Source organism: Lupinus angustifolius, chromosome LG13 (genome assembly GCF_001865875.1).
Source record: "Lupinus angustifolius cultivar Tanjil chromosome LG13, LupAngTanjil_v1.0, whole genome shotgun sequence".
Lineage (NCBI taxonomy): Eukaryota > Viridiplantae > Streptophyta > Magnoliopsida > Fabales > Fabaceae > Lupinus > Lupinus angustifolius.
Window position 1 is genome coordinate 3,732,230 of NC_032021.1, and position 17,375 is coordinate 3,749,604.

The window sequence follows — 17,375 nt, forward strand, 5'->3', positions numbered from 1 at the left end:
AAACTAATTTTTTTAAGAAAAATTATTTTTTATCAAATGAACGAAAATAATATTTACATAATATTGACTTTTTAAAATCCAATAAAATAACAATTGAAAAACATGTATTTTTAAATAAATAAAAATAAACTCACAAAAGGTAACATTGTCAAACCTTGAATAAAAACAAACCATAATTGTATACCCTAATTTAGACATCAACAATTGAAAAAAAAACAAAACTTAAGGGTTTAACCCAAAGTTGATATAATGGTTAAGAATTATAAAAAACAAATTAAAATATCAAATGTTCAATTACTAAGAGCGACATTTGTTGGAAGATTAATTTTCAAATCAAGAAAACATTATTGATTGTACACAAAATAAAGTCAAAAAATATAATAATTCAAAAATATGTTCTCTTTCTCTCTCTATAGCAATTACACCCCTCTTGCCCCACCATTAATGCAATTGCACCCTCTCAATAAGCTCTGCAATTACTCATCACTGCAACATTTTCCTCCCTATGTTTCCTACTTCCCTTTCTCTCCTCCTTCAATAATCAATGCCTTTGTCCCAATCTCACTCTCCTACCTTCTTCCACCCACTACCATTTCTCTCTGTCAAAAAAACAATAAGTTTTTCTGGCTAAGCTACACTATCATCAGAACCTTCTTCTCACTCTCCTTTTTACCCTATATCACCTACTTTATTCACATAACCCTTCTTTGAAAAGAGTCCTATTCTTGCAACAAGTTTACAGTCCCCAAAAAAGATCTATACTTTCTTCTACATCTTCTCATACTTACTCTCGCTAACAGCAACTACCACCCACTAGTAAGTGAAAACTCTTAGCAAAAGTTGGTTCTTTAAGGTCCTAGAAGATCACTGATTTTGCAAAACAAAACTAGTGACAGTGTTTAAAAAAAGGTTCTAACAGTTTTTTTTGTTCAAGTGAGAGTTTCTCTCCCTTGTGTTCAAACCTAGGGCATCCTCTAGAATGTAAAATGGAACGGTAAGTTTGTAAGAAAATACATCGAAAGATATGAAGTATTATTAGAACCTCCGAGATCTTCTCTGGCGTTAATTTTTGTTTTGTTTTTACTTTCAAATTTTATGATTTGATTTCGGTTGATTTTAATTTGTCAAAAAGACGCATCAGAAAATCTGTGTTTCATATCATAATAATATAATATATGTATATATTTATAATATAACGCTTAATTTCCTTTTCTTTTTCATTTCATTCTCTCTCTTGGAAGTGGCTTTTATATGTCAGCGTTTTTCGTGTTGTTTGTCTTTTCTTGTTGTAGTGACCTAATCCTCCCTTTCCTTTCACACTGCTAAGTGAAATAATCTATCTAGAGTCAACCTCTGAAGTTCTCAATCTAAGGACCTCAAAAACTCTCAATATGTATACTTGTTTTGAGGGATATGTCGTGAAATATGCAAGCTACTTTTATGATTCCGGTGAGATACATTGAACAACGTTGGTAGGTTTGGTACTTAAAACTTTCCACGTACTCAGGTCTTTATACTTTCCTATCCATTTTTTCAAAATTCCCCACCTCTTCAATTCCCAGAATTTTAATTAAAAGCTTGACTCATAATTGAATTAATGTTTAGATTCATTTTTATGGATCTTACCTTCAAAAGGTCTTATTTCTTTGAGTGAAATTTGGTGCGGCTGAAGCTATAACTCACTTTTATATCATACCAACCAGGCAAAATATTATTCTACATATTAGAAAGCAGCATTTTCCCACCTACTTTCTTTTCTCAAAATAAAAAATATATTAAAATATTAATGATATATTCTCCAACTATATCACAGAAAATTAATAAAAAATAATAATTTTTATATTATTACTTTTGAGATGAAGAATTTATATAAGGAAATATCAATTTTCCTATTGAAAAAAAAGGAAAATCTAGTCAAATCCCTATTTTGTAAAAGCACAATTTTCACATTTGCTTTGACTCTTTATTTCATAGTACTATAATATATTGTTGTGAATAAGGTTGCTTTCTCTTGTTCAGATCAAAAAACAATAAGCATTTAGAAATTTAAAGATCAGTGGAGATATGTTCCAGCCAAATCTGGGTCAACTTCACAACGCACTTGACAACATGGCTCAGAACACTTCTGAAAGTGATATCCCTAGAATGGATGAGTTTGAAAGGTCTGGTAGTGAAAACCAGGATGGTGCATCTGGTGAAGACCAAGAACCAAGCGCAAAGAAGAAGAAACGCTTTCACCGCCACACACAACACCAGATTCAAGAAATGGAAGCGTAAGATCACATCTTCTCATGTATATCTTGCAAAATCAAAATTCATCACTCTCTTTAAAAATGAAACAAAACTACTGCATAGAGTTGAGGTTCCTATCCATTGGGGGAGCCTTAGAAGAGTTATATTTATTTTTCATTTCTTGATCACAAAATAAGAACTACAATTGAATTATATTTTTCTTTCAGTTTCTTCAAGGAGTATCCACACCCTGATGACAAGCAAAGGAAGGAACTGGGCCGGGAGCTAGGGTTAGAGCCATTGCAGGTTAAGTTTTGGTTTCAGAACAAGCGCACTCAGATGAAGGTATATATATCTAACCAAATTCTTTTTTTTAGGTTGAAAATAAAGCCCCTTCATGTATATGGGTTGCTTCTGTTTTAAACTTTTAATCATTAAAGGGTGTGATATTTTGTTTTGTTTTGCAGACCCAACATGAGCGCCATGAGAACACCCAGCTCAGAAACGAAAATGACAAACTTCGGGCTGAAAACATGAGGTACAGGGAAGCTTTTAGCAATGCAACATGTCCTAATTGTGGTGGACAAACTTCTATTGGAGAAATGTCATTTGATGAACATCACTTGAGGTTTGAAAATGCAAGGCTAAGAGAAGAGGTACAATAATTTGTCAACCTTATTATGCGACACTAGAAGAAATTAGATTATTTTGTATCATTGCTTATACCACAAATATATGATTCCTCAACAAAAAATTAAGTTTTGATCAAATCAAAAGTCCATGACACAATGAATAATACGAATTAAGGCACTTAGCGTAAAAGGGATGGTATCCTAAAACTTTGGGTAGTTCAATGGTAAATTATTCTCTAACCCTTTTTGTTGTTTTCAGATTGAACGCATTTCTGCAATTGCTGCCAAGTACGTGGGAAATCCAGTGGTGAATTACTCAAACCTTTCCTCTTCTCTTCCTTCACGCCCATTAGAACTTGGAACTGGTGGCAGTTTTGGTGGCCAGCTAGCTGGGATTGGTGGTGGTGATATGTATGGAGGTGGTGGAGATCTTCTGAGGTCAATTAACGGGCCCAGTGAAACTGATAAGCCAATAATAATTGAGCTTGCTGTTGCAGCTATGGAGGAGCTTATTGGGATGGCACAAATGGGTGAGCCTCTTTGGTTTACCACCCACACCCAGGATGGAACTTCCATTGTGCTAAATGAAGATGAATACCTTAGGTCATTTCCTAGAGGAATTGGCCCAAAACCCACTGGCTTCAAATCTGAAGCTTCTAGAGAAACTACTGTTGTTATCATGAATCATGTCAACCTTGTTGAGATTCTCATGGATGTGGTATGAGCTTTATTCCCTTGCATTCCTAGCTACTGTTTCTTAAATGTATAGTATATTGTTTTGGAACAAAATACTAAGTTTTAATGAATTTGTCTATTAAAATCAAGATTAAGTGCCAAAATTGATTCCTTAAAAAACACAAACAAATTTTGATGTATGAAAAATCAGAACTTGACCCTCAAAATTCTCAAATGTTGGTCAGAATAATTCTTCAAAGGGACTAAAGTGTCTCTACAAAAATGAGCAACATTTCAAATTGTTGAGAACTAAGCTAAGATTTTACATTTTTCATGAAGAATACTACTCTTAATATAATCAGCAAGAATACTACTCTTAATATAATCTAAAGTATGATGTGATCCTTAACTCATTAAATAATTGAGTGGATTCATTTTTACTTGTAAGTTTTATATGTAAATGAGCCTGTTATTTTTTAATCCTTTACTTGTAAGCTTAACAATTTCCTTTGTAATTTTCAGAATCAGTGGTCCACAGTGTTCTCTGGTATTGTCTCAAAAGCTATGACTCTGGAAGTGCTATCAACGGGGGTAGCAGGGAACTGCAATGGTGCCTTACAAGTGGTATATATTTATACAGTATTAAGTTTTTTTCCTATTAAATAATTTAACTCACTATCTACTACGTACATATTTGTTGATACTGCAAATAAATACAATATCATTTGTTTGATTAATATATGCAGATGACAGCAGAACTACAAGTACCTTCACCTCTTGTGCCAACTCGTGAGTATTATTTTGTAAGGTATTGTAAACAACATATGGATGGAACTTGGGCAGTAGTGGATGTTTCTTTGGATAATCTGCGTCCTAGTCCTTCACCTAGATGTAGAAGAAGGCCTTCTGGTTGCTTAATTCAAGAAATGCCCAATGGCTACTCAAGGGTACGTAATAACAATATCATAATCATTTCATATCTTTGTTTTCTATATGTGTAACTTAACTATAAGCTAATGTATGTCCTAGGTAACATGGGTTGAGCATGTGGAAGTGGTTGATAGAGGTGTTCATAATCTTTACAAGCAGCTTGTTAGTTCTGGAAATGCATTTGGTGCAAAACGTTGGGTTGCAACTTTAGATCGCCAATGTGAAAGGCTTGCTAGTGCAATGGCAACGAACATACCCACAGTAGATATTGGTGTAATAACAAACCAAGAAGGGAGGAAGAGTATGCTGAAATTGGCTGAGAGAATGGTTATGAGCTTTTGTGGTGGAGTGAGTGCTTCTACTACTCACACATGGACCACACTGCAGACTGGGTCAGGATCTGATGATGTAAGGGTCATGACCCGTAAGAGTGTAGATGACCCAGGAAGACCCCCTGGTATTGTTCTTAGTGCTGCAACTTCTTTTTGGCTACAAGTTCCACCTAAAAGAGTTTTTGATTTCCTTCGTGATGAAAATTCCAGAAATGAGGTATGTGGAATTCAAACTAGATTACTTTTTAGACTGTATTATTGTATGATCATAGTCATAGTTCCTTAATTTGTTAGACAACTTAATTTGCTAATATTGTTTATTAAGGATGCATTCATCTGAATTTCATCTTTATTGTTAGTTTTTTAGTTTTACTTGTCCATTTTTAATAGCCAATCTTCTTCCCATCAAATTCAAATGATTTTATTTACAAATCATTTTCAAATTGTTACTTATGCCACCTTTTTAATCAGTCAGGATCTCCTCAATGGAGGAGAGACAACTACTTGTTTTTTACATTTGTAATGATGAATAAAAATGTCATATAATTATATTTAAAGATTAAAAATGTCACATTTTATATTGTTTGTGATATATTTGCCTAGAATCCAAACTCCTTTTTAATAAGACCCTAGGGAGAGGTTAAATAAAACTTCATTTACATGTATAACGATTTGGATTTATACACTTTTAACATCTAATTTTAACTGATTTTATCTTATTTTTTAGAGGAGCCATATTCTTTTTATATACCAGCATTTTTATTTTCTGACTAAAAGTATGTAGAAAAGTTACGTCTAATTAGTTTGTTTTCACATATTAATCAAGGGTATCGTTTTCTCTTGTAAAGTTTGAACTATTTTACGGTTTTATACATTCACATCAGTGGGGTCTTCTGATGCAACCTTAATTTTGGATAAAAAAAATAAGTGATTCAAAATGAATAGAACTACGAAAGCTAAGTGCCATTTAATTATCGAATAAAAACATAAAGCATATGCTTGTGGATTCGTCTAGTCACTTGATCTTCATCTTCATTAGATTTTTATATTTATATTTGATGTCATTTGACTATTTTAATCTCATGATATAACAGTGGGATATTCTTTCAAATGGTGGAGTTGTCCAAGAAATGGCACACATTGCAAATGGACGAGAAACTGGAAATTGTGTATCTTTACTTAGAGTGAATGTACGTTAATGTTTTCTTTTTTCTACCTATCTAATTAGTTTCAGTGAATTGAAGTGTGACTAATGAAACTAAATTTTATAACCATGCAGAGTGCCAATTCAAGCCAGGGTAACATGTCAATACTACAAGAGAGTTGCAGTGATTCAACATGCTCTTTTGTAATCTATGCTCCAGTAGATATTGTTGCAATGAATGTAGTTCTAAATGGAGGAGACCCAGATTATGTAGCCCTTCTTCCTTCAGGATTTGCAATCCTCCCAGATGGGTCAGCAACACATGGAAATGGCATTGGTGAAACTGGGTCTGGTGGGTCACTTTTGACTGTGGCATTTCAAATATTGGTTGATTCAGTTCCAACAGCTAGGCTTTCTCTTGGTTCTGTTGCTACTGTTAATAATCTTATTGCTTGCACTGTTGAGAGAATCAAGGCTGCATTATCTCCTGAACTTCAAGATTAATACATTCTGAGGTGATATCTAAATCCTATTACTAACACCTAAAAATTAATGTCCTTTTTAGTTTGAGAAAATGTTTTTCTTTTCTTTCTGGTTTTTTACTAATTGAAAAATGTCTATTTCATCTTGTTTCCTATTATTAAATATTTGTATAGGAAAGGGTGAAAATAATATAGCTATAGTGTTGCTTTCATTTGGTACTGTACAAATGTTTAATATTTGAAACAAAATGAAAATAAAGTAATTTAAAAGATAAAATTGAAGTATGTAATATAAAAGATAAAAGTGAAACAAATATTCAATATCTTGTTCCTTTGTTTTTTTATCATATTTTTTAGATGTGTGTAATCTAAAAGATAAAAGTGAAGATTTTTTTATTTTATTTTTAAGATAAAAATGTCAAACTCTCATTTACAAATCTAAGTTTATGTTGTCAAATTCTCATTTACAAATCTTCTTGGATTTCACCAAATTATGTTGAGCAGGAATGTAGTCAATATCATAATTTACTTTGCCTTGATATCAATTTTTCTTCACCAAACCCATCCACTTGTTTATGCTTCATTTTAATGTTCTCTTTGCTTGTTTAAATTCTTTTGCAGTAAGAAGAAGGATAAAGGGGATGTCATTGTGTTTATTCAAGAAATAGAGAAGTCAAGAGCGCACCTTGCATAATTCCTTCTCAACACTTCAAAAGAGTGATGAAAGGATTAAGGTTCGGGAATTGACTTCCCTAATTTTAGTAAATACTTAATAGCTTCTTAAATTAAGACCCTTATTACTCTTCACCATTTCTATGACTTATTATATTACAGTTAGGTAAGCAGAGATGACATACTGTCATGTAAACTTTTATATTTCTTCTCCCTTTTAGAGATTTTGATATGGATTTGTTAAGCTATATTGACATTCACTAAACTCAATCACTCCTTGTTTTTGAGATGGTTAAGCAATTTTTTTTATCCCAACAGAATACTAGGAGGACTCACCCTTTGATGATGATAAAAAAGTGATAAAATATTGATGCACACTTTCTAGAAGCTTCCACACTTGTGTAGAAATAAGTAGTGATGATTGTATCATAATATCTAGAATTATCCTAAGCTTCTAGTATATTCTATTATAGGCATTTAGTATTATAATTAAAGAAGTATCTAGAAATTTTGAGAAAAATGTATACTCGATACTTATGGAACTATCTAGAAATTCATAAGTGTTGTAGAAAGCCTATAAGTAGGCACTCATCCTTCATTTGTGATGCATCAAAATCAAGAAGCAAATCATTCTAAGTTGTGGAGCTCCAAAGCTTCTCCACTTCTATTTTCACTACTATAACTTCCATTTCTAAAATACTATCACCAAATGAGCAAGACCATTAGTTAAAGCCGATGATGATGTCAATGATGCTTTCAAAATGCTTAATCCCTGAAAGAACATAAAAAAAAATCATCAACAAATAAAATCACTCAAAAATATGACAAAATTGTCAACCAAACAACATAAAAAAATGGAAAATTCTTACCTCATAGAGGCCAATGTTGACCAATTTTACATCAATGTCACCAAGGTTAGTGTTGGAATTGTTGCTCAAAGATAACAAAGGTATGAATGAAATAGGAGAAACAAGTAAGTCATCAGTGGCAGCAAAAACAGTAGGTCCCCTTAGAAAAACTTTGGAGCTTTCATTTACAGAAATAGGATCAACCATAATCACATCCATGCATTTTTTAGAAGGATCAACAATAATTGGATCCTCAGTTAAAAAGAAATCACTGAGTTTAGGGTTGGAACTTTTAGTTACACAATGATAAATTGGAGCCCTAACTTCAGAAATAGGAAGGACTTGGTTACTTAATTTGAATTGTGGGGGAAGGCCAAGATCAACAAGTTTGACCTTAACTTCCTTTGTGTTGAATAAATCTTCATTTAAATCAGCAACACTTTTATATAATCCATCAATACTACCCATAGAAGAATTACCTTGTAACAAACGTACAACCACTCCTAAAGGGAAAGTTAGAAAACTTAGAAGGAAATTTGCAAAATCATTCCCTTGAGCACACAATATCTTACCATCAGATTTTTGGTACATTATCTTCACATCCACAGAGGTACATTGTTCATGAATAAAGTCACTACTTAGGTAAACTATGTTGCCATCAGATTTCTGAAGACAAGGTTTCTTATGTAAGAACACATCTGTCAAAGGTGTCTTCGATACCAACGAACATTTCAATAAATCAATTAGCTGCAAAGAAGATAAACAAGTCAATGAACAGCTCAAAATAGAGATGTCATATAAATTTAGAAAAGTTTGAATACTTTAAACCTTATTTTTAGTAACACCGACTTCAATTTCCTTCAGAGTAGAAATGTCTTCAATGCCCATTTTCTTGATAATAGAGACCATTGTATCCAAAGACATTGGCAAAATACACAAATCATCAGTGACCAGAAAACATGAATTTTCCTTAACAAAACCCTCAAAGGAATCATAGCCTTTAAGGAAAATTTGGTTTCCCAACAATTTCCCACAGCTGCATTTTTTACTTTTGAAGGTGCTACACATGACACTGCCTCCATTTTGACATTGCAACAAGTTGTTGCATACATAATAGTTTGTAGGGTCAGTGTCATCAACATTAAGCTTCAAGCTTCTACAATAATCTTCCATCGGATTCTTGGGATGCAGTAGCATTACCATGCACGAATCTGTCAACATATAATCGTCATAGAGTTCTTCCACACTTTCATATAGTGAACTCACTGATGCAATTCTAATTGGACCCATATCAGACTGCTTAGCCACAAGTCTGTCAATGGTTCCTAAAGGAAGTGTTAAGAAGCTAATCAGAACATCAACAAAATCCTTCCCTACTTCTGCAAACAATACTTTGTTTGTCTCTTTATGCACCATAAGTTTCAATGACAATTGATCCTTCTCCACAATTCCAGAAGCTTCCTTTATGAAGAACAAAAATTTAGTGGAGTTAGGAATAGTATGAAAAGGCTCAAAATTGAGAATGATTTTCTTTGATGACTTGTTGAACATTTTATAAGCATACATTCGGAGGTAAAGAGACACATTGGAGTTGTAAAGTTACATTGTTTATTGTTTCTAGGATTGGGGCTGGTGGAAAGCAAAGGTCATATACAACGATTGGAATCTTTTGGTGCATTGGAAACGAAAGAAAAATGTTCATCAAAGGAATGCGGGAAGGTTATGAAATTAGGTTAAGATTAGAATACTGAAGGTAAGTTGATTCAGTTAGTTAGATAGTTTTTTTACTCTTTTTCATTCTTTAAAGTGATTCTTGTAAGTTTTATTGTGAGTTTGTGACACAAGAATCACACACACTTTGTATAAGGAATCCAAAAGGTATATTCAGTAAATTCTAGCAATAAATCGCTTACGGATCATAGAAGATATTGTCATCTTATGCCCATACTTTGATAGAACAACATTTATTGCAATAATTATTTTATACCCTAGATTTGTTTAAATATTTATTATTTTTATTATGTAATTATTTTAAGAGACAAATTTTTTTGTCTAACAAAATCATATATTTCTTCTAAGTATTCTTATACATGTGTAATATGGAATTAAGACTAATATAGTTGTTCGATTTAAATGGATTAATTGGTTTGATTTGACTTTTTGATCGATTTAAAAATATTTATAATATGGTTTTTCAATTTAATAGAACTAATAACAAATGAATAATGTTGATCAGTTAGAAATAATGCGAACCTTAACTACACTATAAAATTTCCACAATTAATCTAATAATTAAAAAAGATAAGTAGTTATAAATGGAAATAATAGCGAAAAGATAATGTTGGTAGTAAAACCTCATACTTTTGCTAGGAAGTAAAAGACCACGCGAAACATGACTGATGTATAAAAATTACATTTACTTTATTAAAAGATTCATTTATTTGTGATAAAAAATATTTGAATTAAATCTTATATCAAACAAACACATTAGTTTTTACATTTTAGTATAAGAAAGATGATATTGATGATTATAAGAAAGTAAATAGTTTTTTTGGTACATAGAAAGTAGGTAGTTTAATGTATAGATGATGTGATTTAGTTTGCTACTCCTCCTACTCTATGTGTTTCATAGTTTTCAATGTGTCCAAACCTCACAAAGTGTGTACTTCTATTAAGGAGGGTGGTCTTGGGATAAGGTCCCTTCAAGGCAATGAACAAAGCTAGTTTGTTAAAGTTGGTTTGGGATATGAAAACTTCTAATCAACATCGGGCTAATTTTTATAGAGAAAGTTTTGGTGACATCAAAATCACTCCTAGGAGGCACTTCAAATCTTCCATTTGGCATCGGATCAAGGATAATTGGCATGAGGTCAATGAGAATTCTACCTTCATATTCCTCCTGAGATGTACCCTCAACTGCATGCTAGGGTGGCTAACTTCACCGTTGAGTCTAAGTGGTTGATACCTGGGTTTATGATAAGGCTTTTCCCAGACTTAGTTGCCAGGATTTCTTAAATCACAAGAGCAATCAACCATGACATATTAGTATGGAAGCATTCTAATGATGGTGTGCTAACTTCTAAGCTTGCTTTTGCTCATGTGAATAATAATCTGTCAAGCCTCCCTTGATGTAGCCAAATTTGGACTGCAGCTATCCCTCCGTCCAAGTCATTCATTATTTGGCGGATTATGCACAGGAAAATGCCCACATATGACAACCTTCAGCATAGAGGCAAAAAGTTGGCATCTAAGTGCAGCCTTTGTAACTCCTCTCAAGAGGACACTAACCATGTGTTTTTTCAATGCAGTTTTGCTCAAGCCCTTTGATCCTAGGTGCATGATTATTTCTCTTTAAGAAATAATACTCAATTTGTCCACTCTAAAGAGGACTAACCAAGCTATATGGCTTAGACGAATACTCAATGATATGGGAGATCAAGAGACGGAGCCTATGACAATCTATTGTGACAACAAATTGGTGATAGCGATAGCAAAGAATCCAGTCCATCACAACAGGACAAAACATATCGCAATTAAATATCATGTTGTCAGAGAAGCAAGTGAGAATAAAGAAATAAAGCTCGAGTATTGCAAGACCGAAGATCAAATTGCTGACATATTCACTAAGGCATTACCAAGGCCAAAGTTCGAGCAACTACGATCGATGCTAGGAGTTACAAAGATGTGCATCAAGGAGGAGTGATAAAATATTGATGCACACTTTCAAGAAGCTTCCACACTTGTGTAGAAACAAGTAGTGATGATTGTACCATAATATCTAGAATTATCCTAAGCTTCTAGTATATTCTATTATAGGCATTTAGTATTATAATTAAAGAAGTATCTAGAAATCTTGAGAAAAATGTATACTAGATACTTATGGAACTATCTAGAAATTCATAAGTGTTGTAGAAAGCCTATAAATAGGCACTCACCCTTCATTTGTAATGCATCCAAAATAAGAAGCAAATTATTCTAAGTTGTGTAGCTCCAAAGCTTCTCCACTTCTATTTTCACTACTATAACTTCCATTTCTAAAAAAAGAAACAATCCATCCTATTAATACATGTTGGACAAAATAAGAATTCTTCAAGTAAAATCTTTTGGAAAAAATATTAGCAGTGTCACTAATCTTCGTAGCCTAGAAAACATTTACATCCCTTAATAAATCACAAGCCACTAATTATCCTTGCAAGATCTTTTGTCAAACACTTAGGATATATGTATGGTTTTTTGTATAAACTGTAGTGACAAGTGTTTGATGTCATATATAGTTTGGCCTAAGTCCGGATAAAAAAATAAAAAGGATGTGTTAATCAGTTCACAACTCACAAATTTTTGTGTGGAATCCCTATGAAAGCAAGGTATATAATATGAAATGGATAAATTACTGTTTGTTGAATTAGTGTTAGGTCTGATGGCGTAGAATTACAAAATGATGACTTCAAATTGTACGAAAGTAAAAGATGTCTCGGACTTGAAAGTGACATGAAACAAGTAACCAAATGAAATGATTAATTTATTCAAAAGGCTTGGGTTACCAAAACTTAAAAACTGGGTGAGAAATAAAAGGATATTCTGAAGATGTAACTGAACTCAATCACATAACAATACAAGAGCACCATTGACATATTCTGTAGTACTACTAAATAATGCATTAGTTTTCTGCTCTTTTTAGACATAGTTTGTGATGATCGAAGAGTCTTCTTCTTTTGTTGTTTCTCTATACCTAACAACTCGATTGCCCCGAGACTAAGATTAATAACTGGCATCTCTGATTGGCCGGTTGACTTTGACCACTTTACTTCAACATAGTACTATGTAAAAGTAAATGTAATGTGCAGTAGTTTTTAGAAATCAATAATTGGCTCTCCAACTGTTAGATTTCTTTCCACTGTCCATGGTAGATCGAAGAGTTTTGCAGTGATGAACTTGAAGATCTTGTTCACGTTGATGTTGTAGGTTGCACTTGAAAAGAACAACGTTGCATTCAGGGCCTTTGCATATGCTCTTGCCTGTTCAATTTCATATACATGACATGCATCAATCAAATACCCAGAACACAATATTCAAATGACACATCATTTACATTTATATACAGTACAATTATTTTAACTTTATATATGATATAGTACGTAAAAATAAGATCACATTAGAATACGAGAGGATCCAGTACTAAAGATGAACTCAATTAGTCTACTTAGGGTTCAATGATCATTAAAGATGCACTCTCTTCTTATAATGATAGGGTCCATGTTTACCAGATAAAAGGACTGGGCCTTGTTATTAAACAGTTCCAATGCTAGATTACGCTTTATGGAGAAAATAATAATGCTACTATTTATGTTTAATCTAACATTTATATAAATATTTATCATTTGAGGAGATAGGTGCAAGCTACTTATGTACCAAGTAGGTAAAAGTTTTGGAAAACAAAATTTGCATACTCAAATGTGATACTTTTTTGGGTGTCTGATCTAGACGTGAACGTGGTTAGATGATATGATATAAGAAAATGTCATATTCTATATGCTCAAATAATATAACTCAGAAAGTTAGTAAGGCATTTAAAATTGTGCAAGTGTGTGGTTGAGTATAGAAATCCACAAGCACAAATAACATTATCTTTTATATGTCTGTCCTACAAAGATGTGAATAATGTGTCTGAAAGTAATGTATTAGGAACTTGGGGGGTTTGTTTTCATAATAAATGCATCATCATGCCCATGTTTCTAGATGACACATTTCTACCCATTAAGTATAGATGACAAAACTAAAATGTTAGCGTGCAGAAAATAAGATAGAAAAAACTAAAATCAAGTGGTACAAATTAGGCAAATGTAAAACGATATATATATATATATATATATATGGAACAAGGAACATCTCCATTAATGGAGAGACAAATACATATTTTTGCACTTATTTTTTATGGTAAAAGTGTAATTTTAATATAATTAAAAGCATTATTGCAGGTTGCATTTCCCTTTGTTTTTTGAATCACTTGTCTCTCCATTCCTAACTATGTGTTTGTGCATAACAAGTGTTAGAGGAGCATTATTAGTGAGCCTATATGTCCCTCTCAATTGAGACGTAGCAACCAAAAACAACCATTTGTAAATAAAATAGCAGCTTAATCATAAGAATGAACAAACAAAAAAGAGGCTTCAGTTTGAAGCATTGACCAAAAGGTTTCCCTGTCCTTATTCATCTTTATCAGTAAAGCATATACAAAGTTGATATATACAAAGTTTATATAAAATATTTCCTAGTGAATCATTCTGTAGGCTTCTAAAACATTCATTCCTTGGACTATAATAACTTGTCATATAAGTTATACTACCATGATTATATAAGGATTGATTGGATTCACTCAAAATACAACTATACATCTTCAAGCCTAAAAGTTCTGTTTTAATAACAAGAACCAAAACTTTATTCTACTATGTGTGGCCGACTAAAACATTATACTTTATTCTTTTCTTATGGTCATGACTCTCATGAGGGTAGATCATAATTGAACAGCAATGGTTAAGGGTCAAGTTTGAATCTTTACCTGACTGGCGATGGTCCATTGCAAATCAATTGGGAGCTGAATGAAATCATCAAATTTGGTTCCTATCAACACTGGAATTGCTGTCTACAAAAATTAAGCAAACATTGTAAAAAATTGATACCCCTATGCATCTACATGCATGCATATAAATAAGCCCAAGCAAATATTTGTTAATTTGTAACAAATGATATATATATATATATATATATCATTATATACCTGATTCCATTTCCTGGCTTCTTTGTACCATCCAGGGACACTGAAACAAAAACATCCACAATCAAGAAAAAAGTTGATTCAAACCTTTCTGTAATTACCAAGATTTGGTCCTAGAAAATGACTTGTTAGATACATAATGAAAAGGACACCTGTTTAATGTGCATCGACTTGTTAGATCAAACATAATCAAAATTGCCACTGAGTCCTTGCAAGCTATTGGAATTTGTTCTTCTGATTTTCCATCACCTGCATACATAAGATGATAATAATCATATATTATATCATTAACAATCAACATTAAAAGATCTTAATCCCAAAATCATCAAATACATTGAGTTCTTCTACATTATACCTTGTACCTCCCAAATACAATAGGATATTCGTGCTCCTCTTACATCCAAAATCTTGTCCATTTGGTTTGGCCCTTTACCTTGTCTCCCTTGCTGATCTTTTACATCCCCAACATATTTCACCTGCAAACAAAACGTGGAAAATAAAAAAATGATAATATTAAATTAATTAAAAAAATATCAACACAACCCATATCAAATTCAACTCAACCCATAAGTTAATTATTTAAAATGTCTCCAAACAGAAACTGCATTTTAAAAAGGAAAAAAATATGATTGTTTATTGATAAAGTGACAAACTTACCAAAAAGCTGGTTTTTCCAATTTGACAATCACCCAACAAAGTGATCTTCAAGGAAACCAAATCAGAATCCAAATCATGGGTATTAAACAGTGGAGGTGGCAAGGCCACCGGCAACGCTTCAAGGCTAGCCTCGTCGGAGAAATCTATCGGCGGCTGCGGCGGCGGAGAAGGCAATGCTGCATGCGACTGCAGCATGCGGTACGTTGAATTAGTATGCTTCCTTCCAGAGCAAATCATAATGCTGTGGAGGAAGCGGAGGAGGGATCGCCGTAGCACCGAGACACGGTGCTTAAACCGCCACCGCAGGGTGGTGGAATGACTAACTTCACGGCAAAACTGGGACATGCTTTTTCTTTCACTATTTTATTTGTATGTTTATGGATTACAATAAAATCATAAGAAAAATGAGAAAAGTGGTTTTTTTTTGTGTGTTATGATGGCTGGCCTTGTTTCTAAGTGCAACAAATGATTAGCGTCTCAGCCATGAAAATGAAAACAAACGTTGTTGTATGTTGTTGTCTCATATATTTTGAATGGAATACGAGAAGGGCATTTTAGGGATATCACCTCCCTTCCCTTATTTTTTAATTTGTGTGTCATCTATTTATTACAGTATTAGTTTATTGTTGAAACGATTAGATTACCAAATTTGCTGTCAAAACTTTCTACTTTAACGCCACCGTTGACCATTAAAACATGGACACTATTAATTCCCAACTTTAAATCATTTTCATGATGTCGATGCCGTTTTCCCGCTTTTTTCTCTCTCGGTTTTACTCTCTACGACATGAGTACTTTTTCTTTTAAAAAAAGAAAAATAATATATATATTCATTTTTATATATTACTGTATCAATTATATTTACTTTTTATTGATTTTTTTAAAAACATAACATAAATATATAATAGATAATGTACTAAAAAGAAATTTCAGCACCAGCAGATACATACGTGTGATAGATACCCATAAATATAATAATAGTTTATGTTTGGGGAATAATATTAGAGTGTAACACGATTTATATATAGTCAGTGATAATTAAAAATGAACTGTATATAATGCAATGACAATATAAAAATCACTTACATTATAAATATCTTTTTCTCCTAATATTACGATACATGTCCAATGAAACATTCTATATATTATGGTATTAAAGTATGAATTTTTATATATTTCATCTTAGAGAATTGATTTTTTTTGTATTTAATATACTTTATGCTATACTTTTTGTATTTATTACAATATTCAATTTAAGATGAGACAAATGATTATTGTGTTAATAGTAGTTAGGATGTAAGCAATTCTGGTTTAAACCGCGAAATCAATAGAATCGAACCGAACCACATTACCACAAAATGTGGTTCGGTTTGGTTTCGTGGTTCAGTTCGGTTATTTTTTTAAGGAACCGTTTATGTTCGGTTCGGTTTATGGTTTTAGAAATTTAGGAACCGTCGGAACCGAACCACATATTAAAGAAATATATAAGGGAATAATGTTTTATTATTGTTTAAATTATTCAACCAATTTTCTAGCTTAAATTATCAATTTTGTATGAATTGTAGTGTTATATATGTTACTAAATTGTTAGTAAGTTAATATTATATATATGTTATTAGTTACTAAATTGTTTCATAGTGTCTTATGATTTGGAACATATTTTCCAACTTATGTGATATTGAGTTTGAAACTAACATATATCATATATTGTTATACATGTATTGTTACATGTGTTACTAATTATCAAATGTAAAGTTATAAATGTAACTATTATGTATTTTACTAATTGATATATATGTTACTAATCATGGATTGTATTGTTATATATGATTTATAATTTTTTATAATAATAATAGTTTTGTTTATCCTTTTATGGATAAACAACATCTCTTCTAATACATTTTCAATTTTCAATTGATGCAACATTTTTTATAAAAAAAGTAAATGGAAAAACCGTGGAGCCGAACCGAACGATTCAAGAGTGGTTCGGTTCTTATAG

At 32.2% G+C, this 17,375-nt stretch overlaps 3 protein-coding genes across 4 annotated transcripts; 1 reads left to right on the top strand and 2 right to left on the bottom strand.

The window, feature by feature from the left end:
* LOC109325964 (homeobox-leucine zipper protein HDG2-like) lies at positions 528 to 7,356 on the top strand. Of its 2 annotated transcripts, XM_019558609.1 has the most exons (12): positions 528 to 820; positions 2,043 to 2,273; positions 2,460 to 2,577; positions 2,700 to 2,888; positions 3,124 to 3,582; positions 4,062 to 4,163; positions 4,286 to 4,486; positions 4,569 to 5,018; positions 5,896 to 5,991; positions 6,081 to 6,460; positions 6,871 to 6,875; positions 7,053 to 7,356. In XM_019558609.1, exons 2-10 carry the CDS (start codon positions 2,065 to 2,067, stop codon positions 6,447 to 6,449), a joined length of 2,193 nt encoding a protein of 730 aa, XP_019414154.1. In that variant the 5' UTR covers positions 528 to 820; positions 2,043 to 2,064; the 3' UTR covers positions 6,450 to 6,460; positions 6,871 to 6,875; positions 7,053 to 7,356. The 2 variants fall into 2 exon arrangements, with proteins under 2 accessions (XP_019414154.1, XP_019414155.1); XM_019558610.1 differs by lacking the exon at positions 6,871 to 6,875 and having other exon boundaries at positions 7,049 to 7,356.
* Positions 7,791 to 9,628, bottom strand: LOC109363512. Its single transcript, XM_019609776.1, has 3 exons — positions 8,776 to 9,628; positions 7,969 to 8,694; positions 7,791 to 7,871 (listed from the first exon to the last, which is right to left on the bottom strand). The coding sequence occupies exons 1-3, from the start codon at positions 9,511 to 9,513 to the stop codon at positions 7,791 to 7,793; spliced, it is 1,545 nt and encodes a 514-aa protein (XP_019465321.1). The 5' UTR covers positions 9,514 to 9,628.
* Positions 12,445 to 15,973, bottom strand: LOC109363352 (septum-promoting GTP-binding protein 1-like). The gene is made up of 6 exons (XM_019609590.1): positions 15,377 to 15,973; positions 15,075 to 15,195; positions 14,872 to 14,968; positions 14,723 to 14,762; positions 14,504 to 14,587; positions 12,445 to 12,962 (listed from the first exon to the last, which is right to left on the bottom strand). Exons 1-6 carry the CDS (start codon positions 15,719 to 15,721, stop codon positions 12,798 to 12,800), a joined length of 852 nt encoding a protein of 283 aa, XP_019465135.1. The 5' UTR covers positions 15,722 to 15,973; the 3' UTR covers positions 12,445 to 12,797.

Coding starts and splice junctions, on each gene's coding strand:
- LOC109325964 (XM_019558609.1), top strand. CDS start 2,065: ATGTTCCAGCCAAATCTGGGTCAACTTCACAACGCACTTGACAACATG. Junction 2,274..2,459: donor CAGATTCAAGAAATGGAAGC/GTAAGATCACAT, acceptor TTTTTCTTTCAG/TTTCTTCAAGGAGTATCCAC. Junction 2,578..2,699: donor ACAAGCGCACTCAGATGAAG/GTATATATATCT, acceptor TTTGTTTTGCAG/ACCCAACATGAGCGCCATGA.
- LOC109363512 (XM_019609776.1), bottom strand. CDS start 9,513: ATGTATGCTTATAAAATGTTCAACAAGTCATCAAAGAAAATCATTCTC. Junction 8,695..8,775: donor TCGGTGTTACTAAAAATAAG/GTTTAAAGTATT, acceptor TCTTCTTTGCAG/CTAATTGATTTATTGAAATG. Junction 7,872..7,968: donor TCAACATTGGCCTCTATGAG/GTAAGAATTTTC, acceptor ATGTTCTTTCAG/GGATTAAGCATTTTGAAAGC.
- LOC109363352 (XM_019609590.1), bottom strand. CDS start 15,721: ATGTCCCAGTTTTGCCGTGAAGTTAGTCATTCCACCACCCTGCGGTGG. Junction 15,196..15,376: donor TTGGAAAAACCAGCTTTTTG/GTAAGTTTGTCA, acceptor TTTTGTTTGCAG/GTGAAATATGTTGGGGATGT. Junction 12,963..14,503: donor AATGGACCATCGCCAGTCAG/GTAAAGATTCAA, acceptor GAAATTGAACAG/GCAAGAGCATATGCAAAGGC.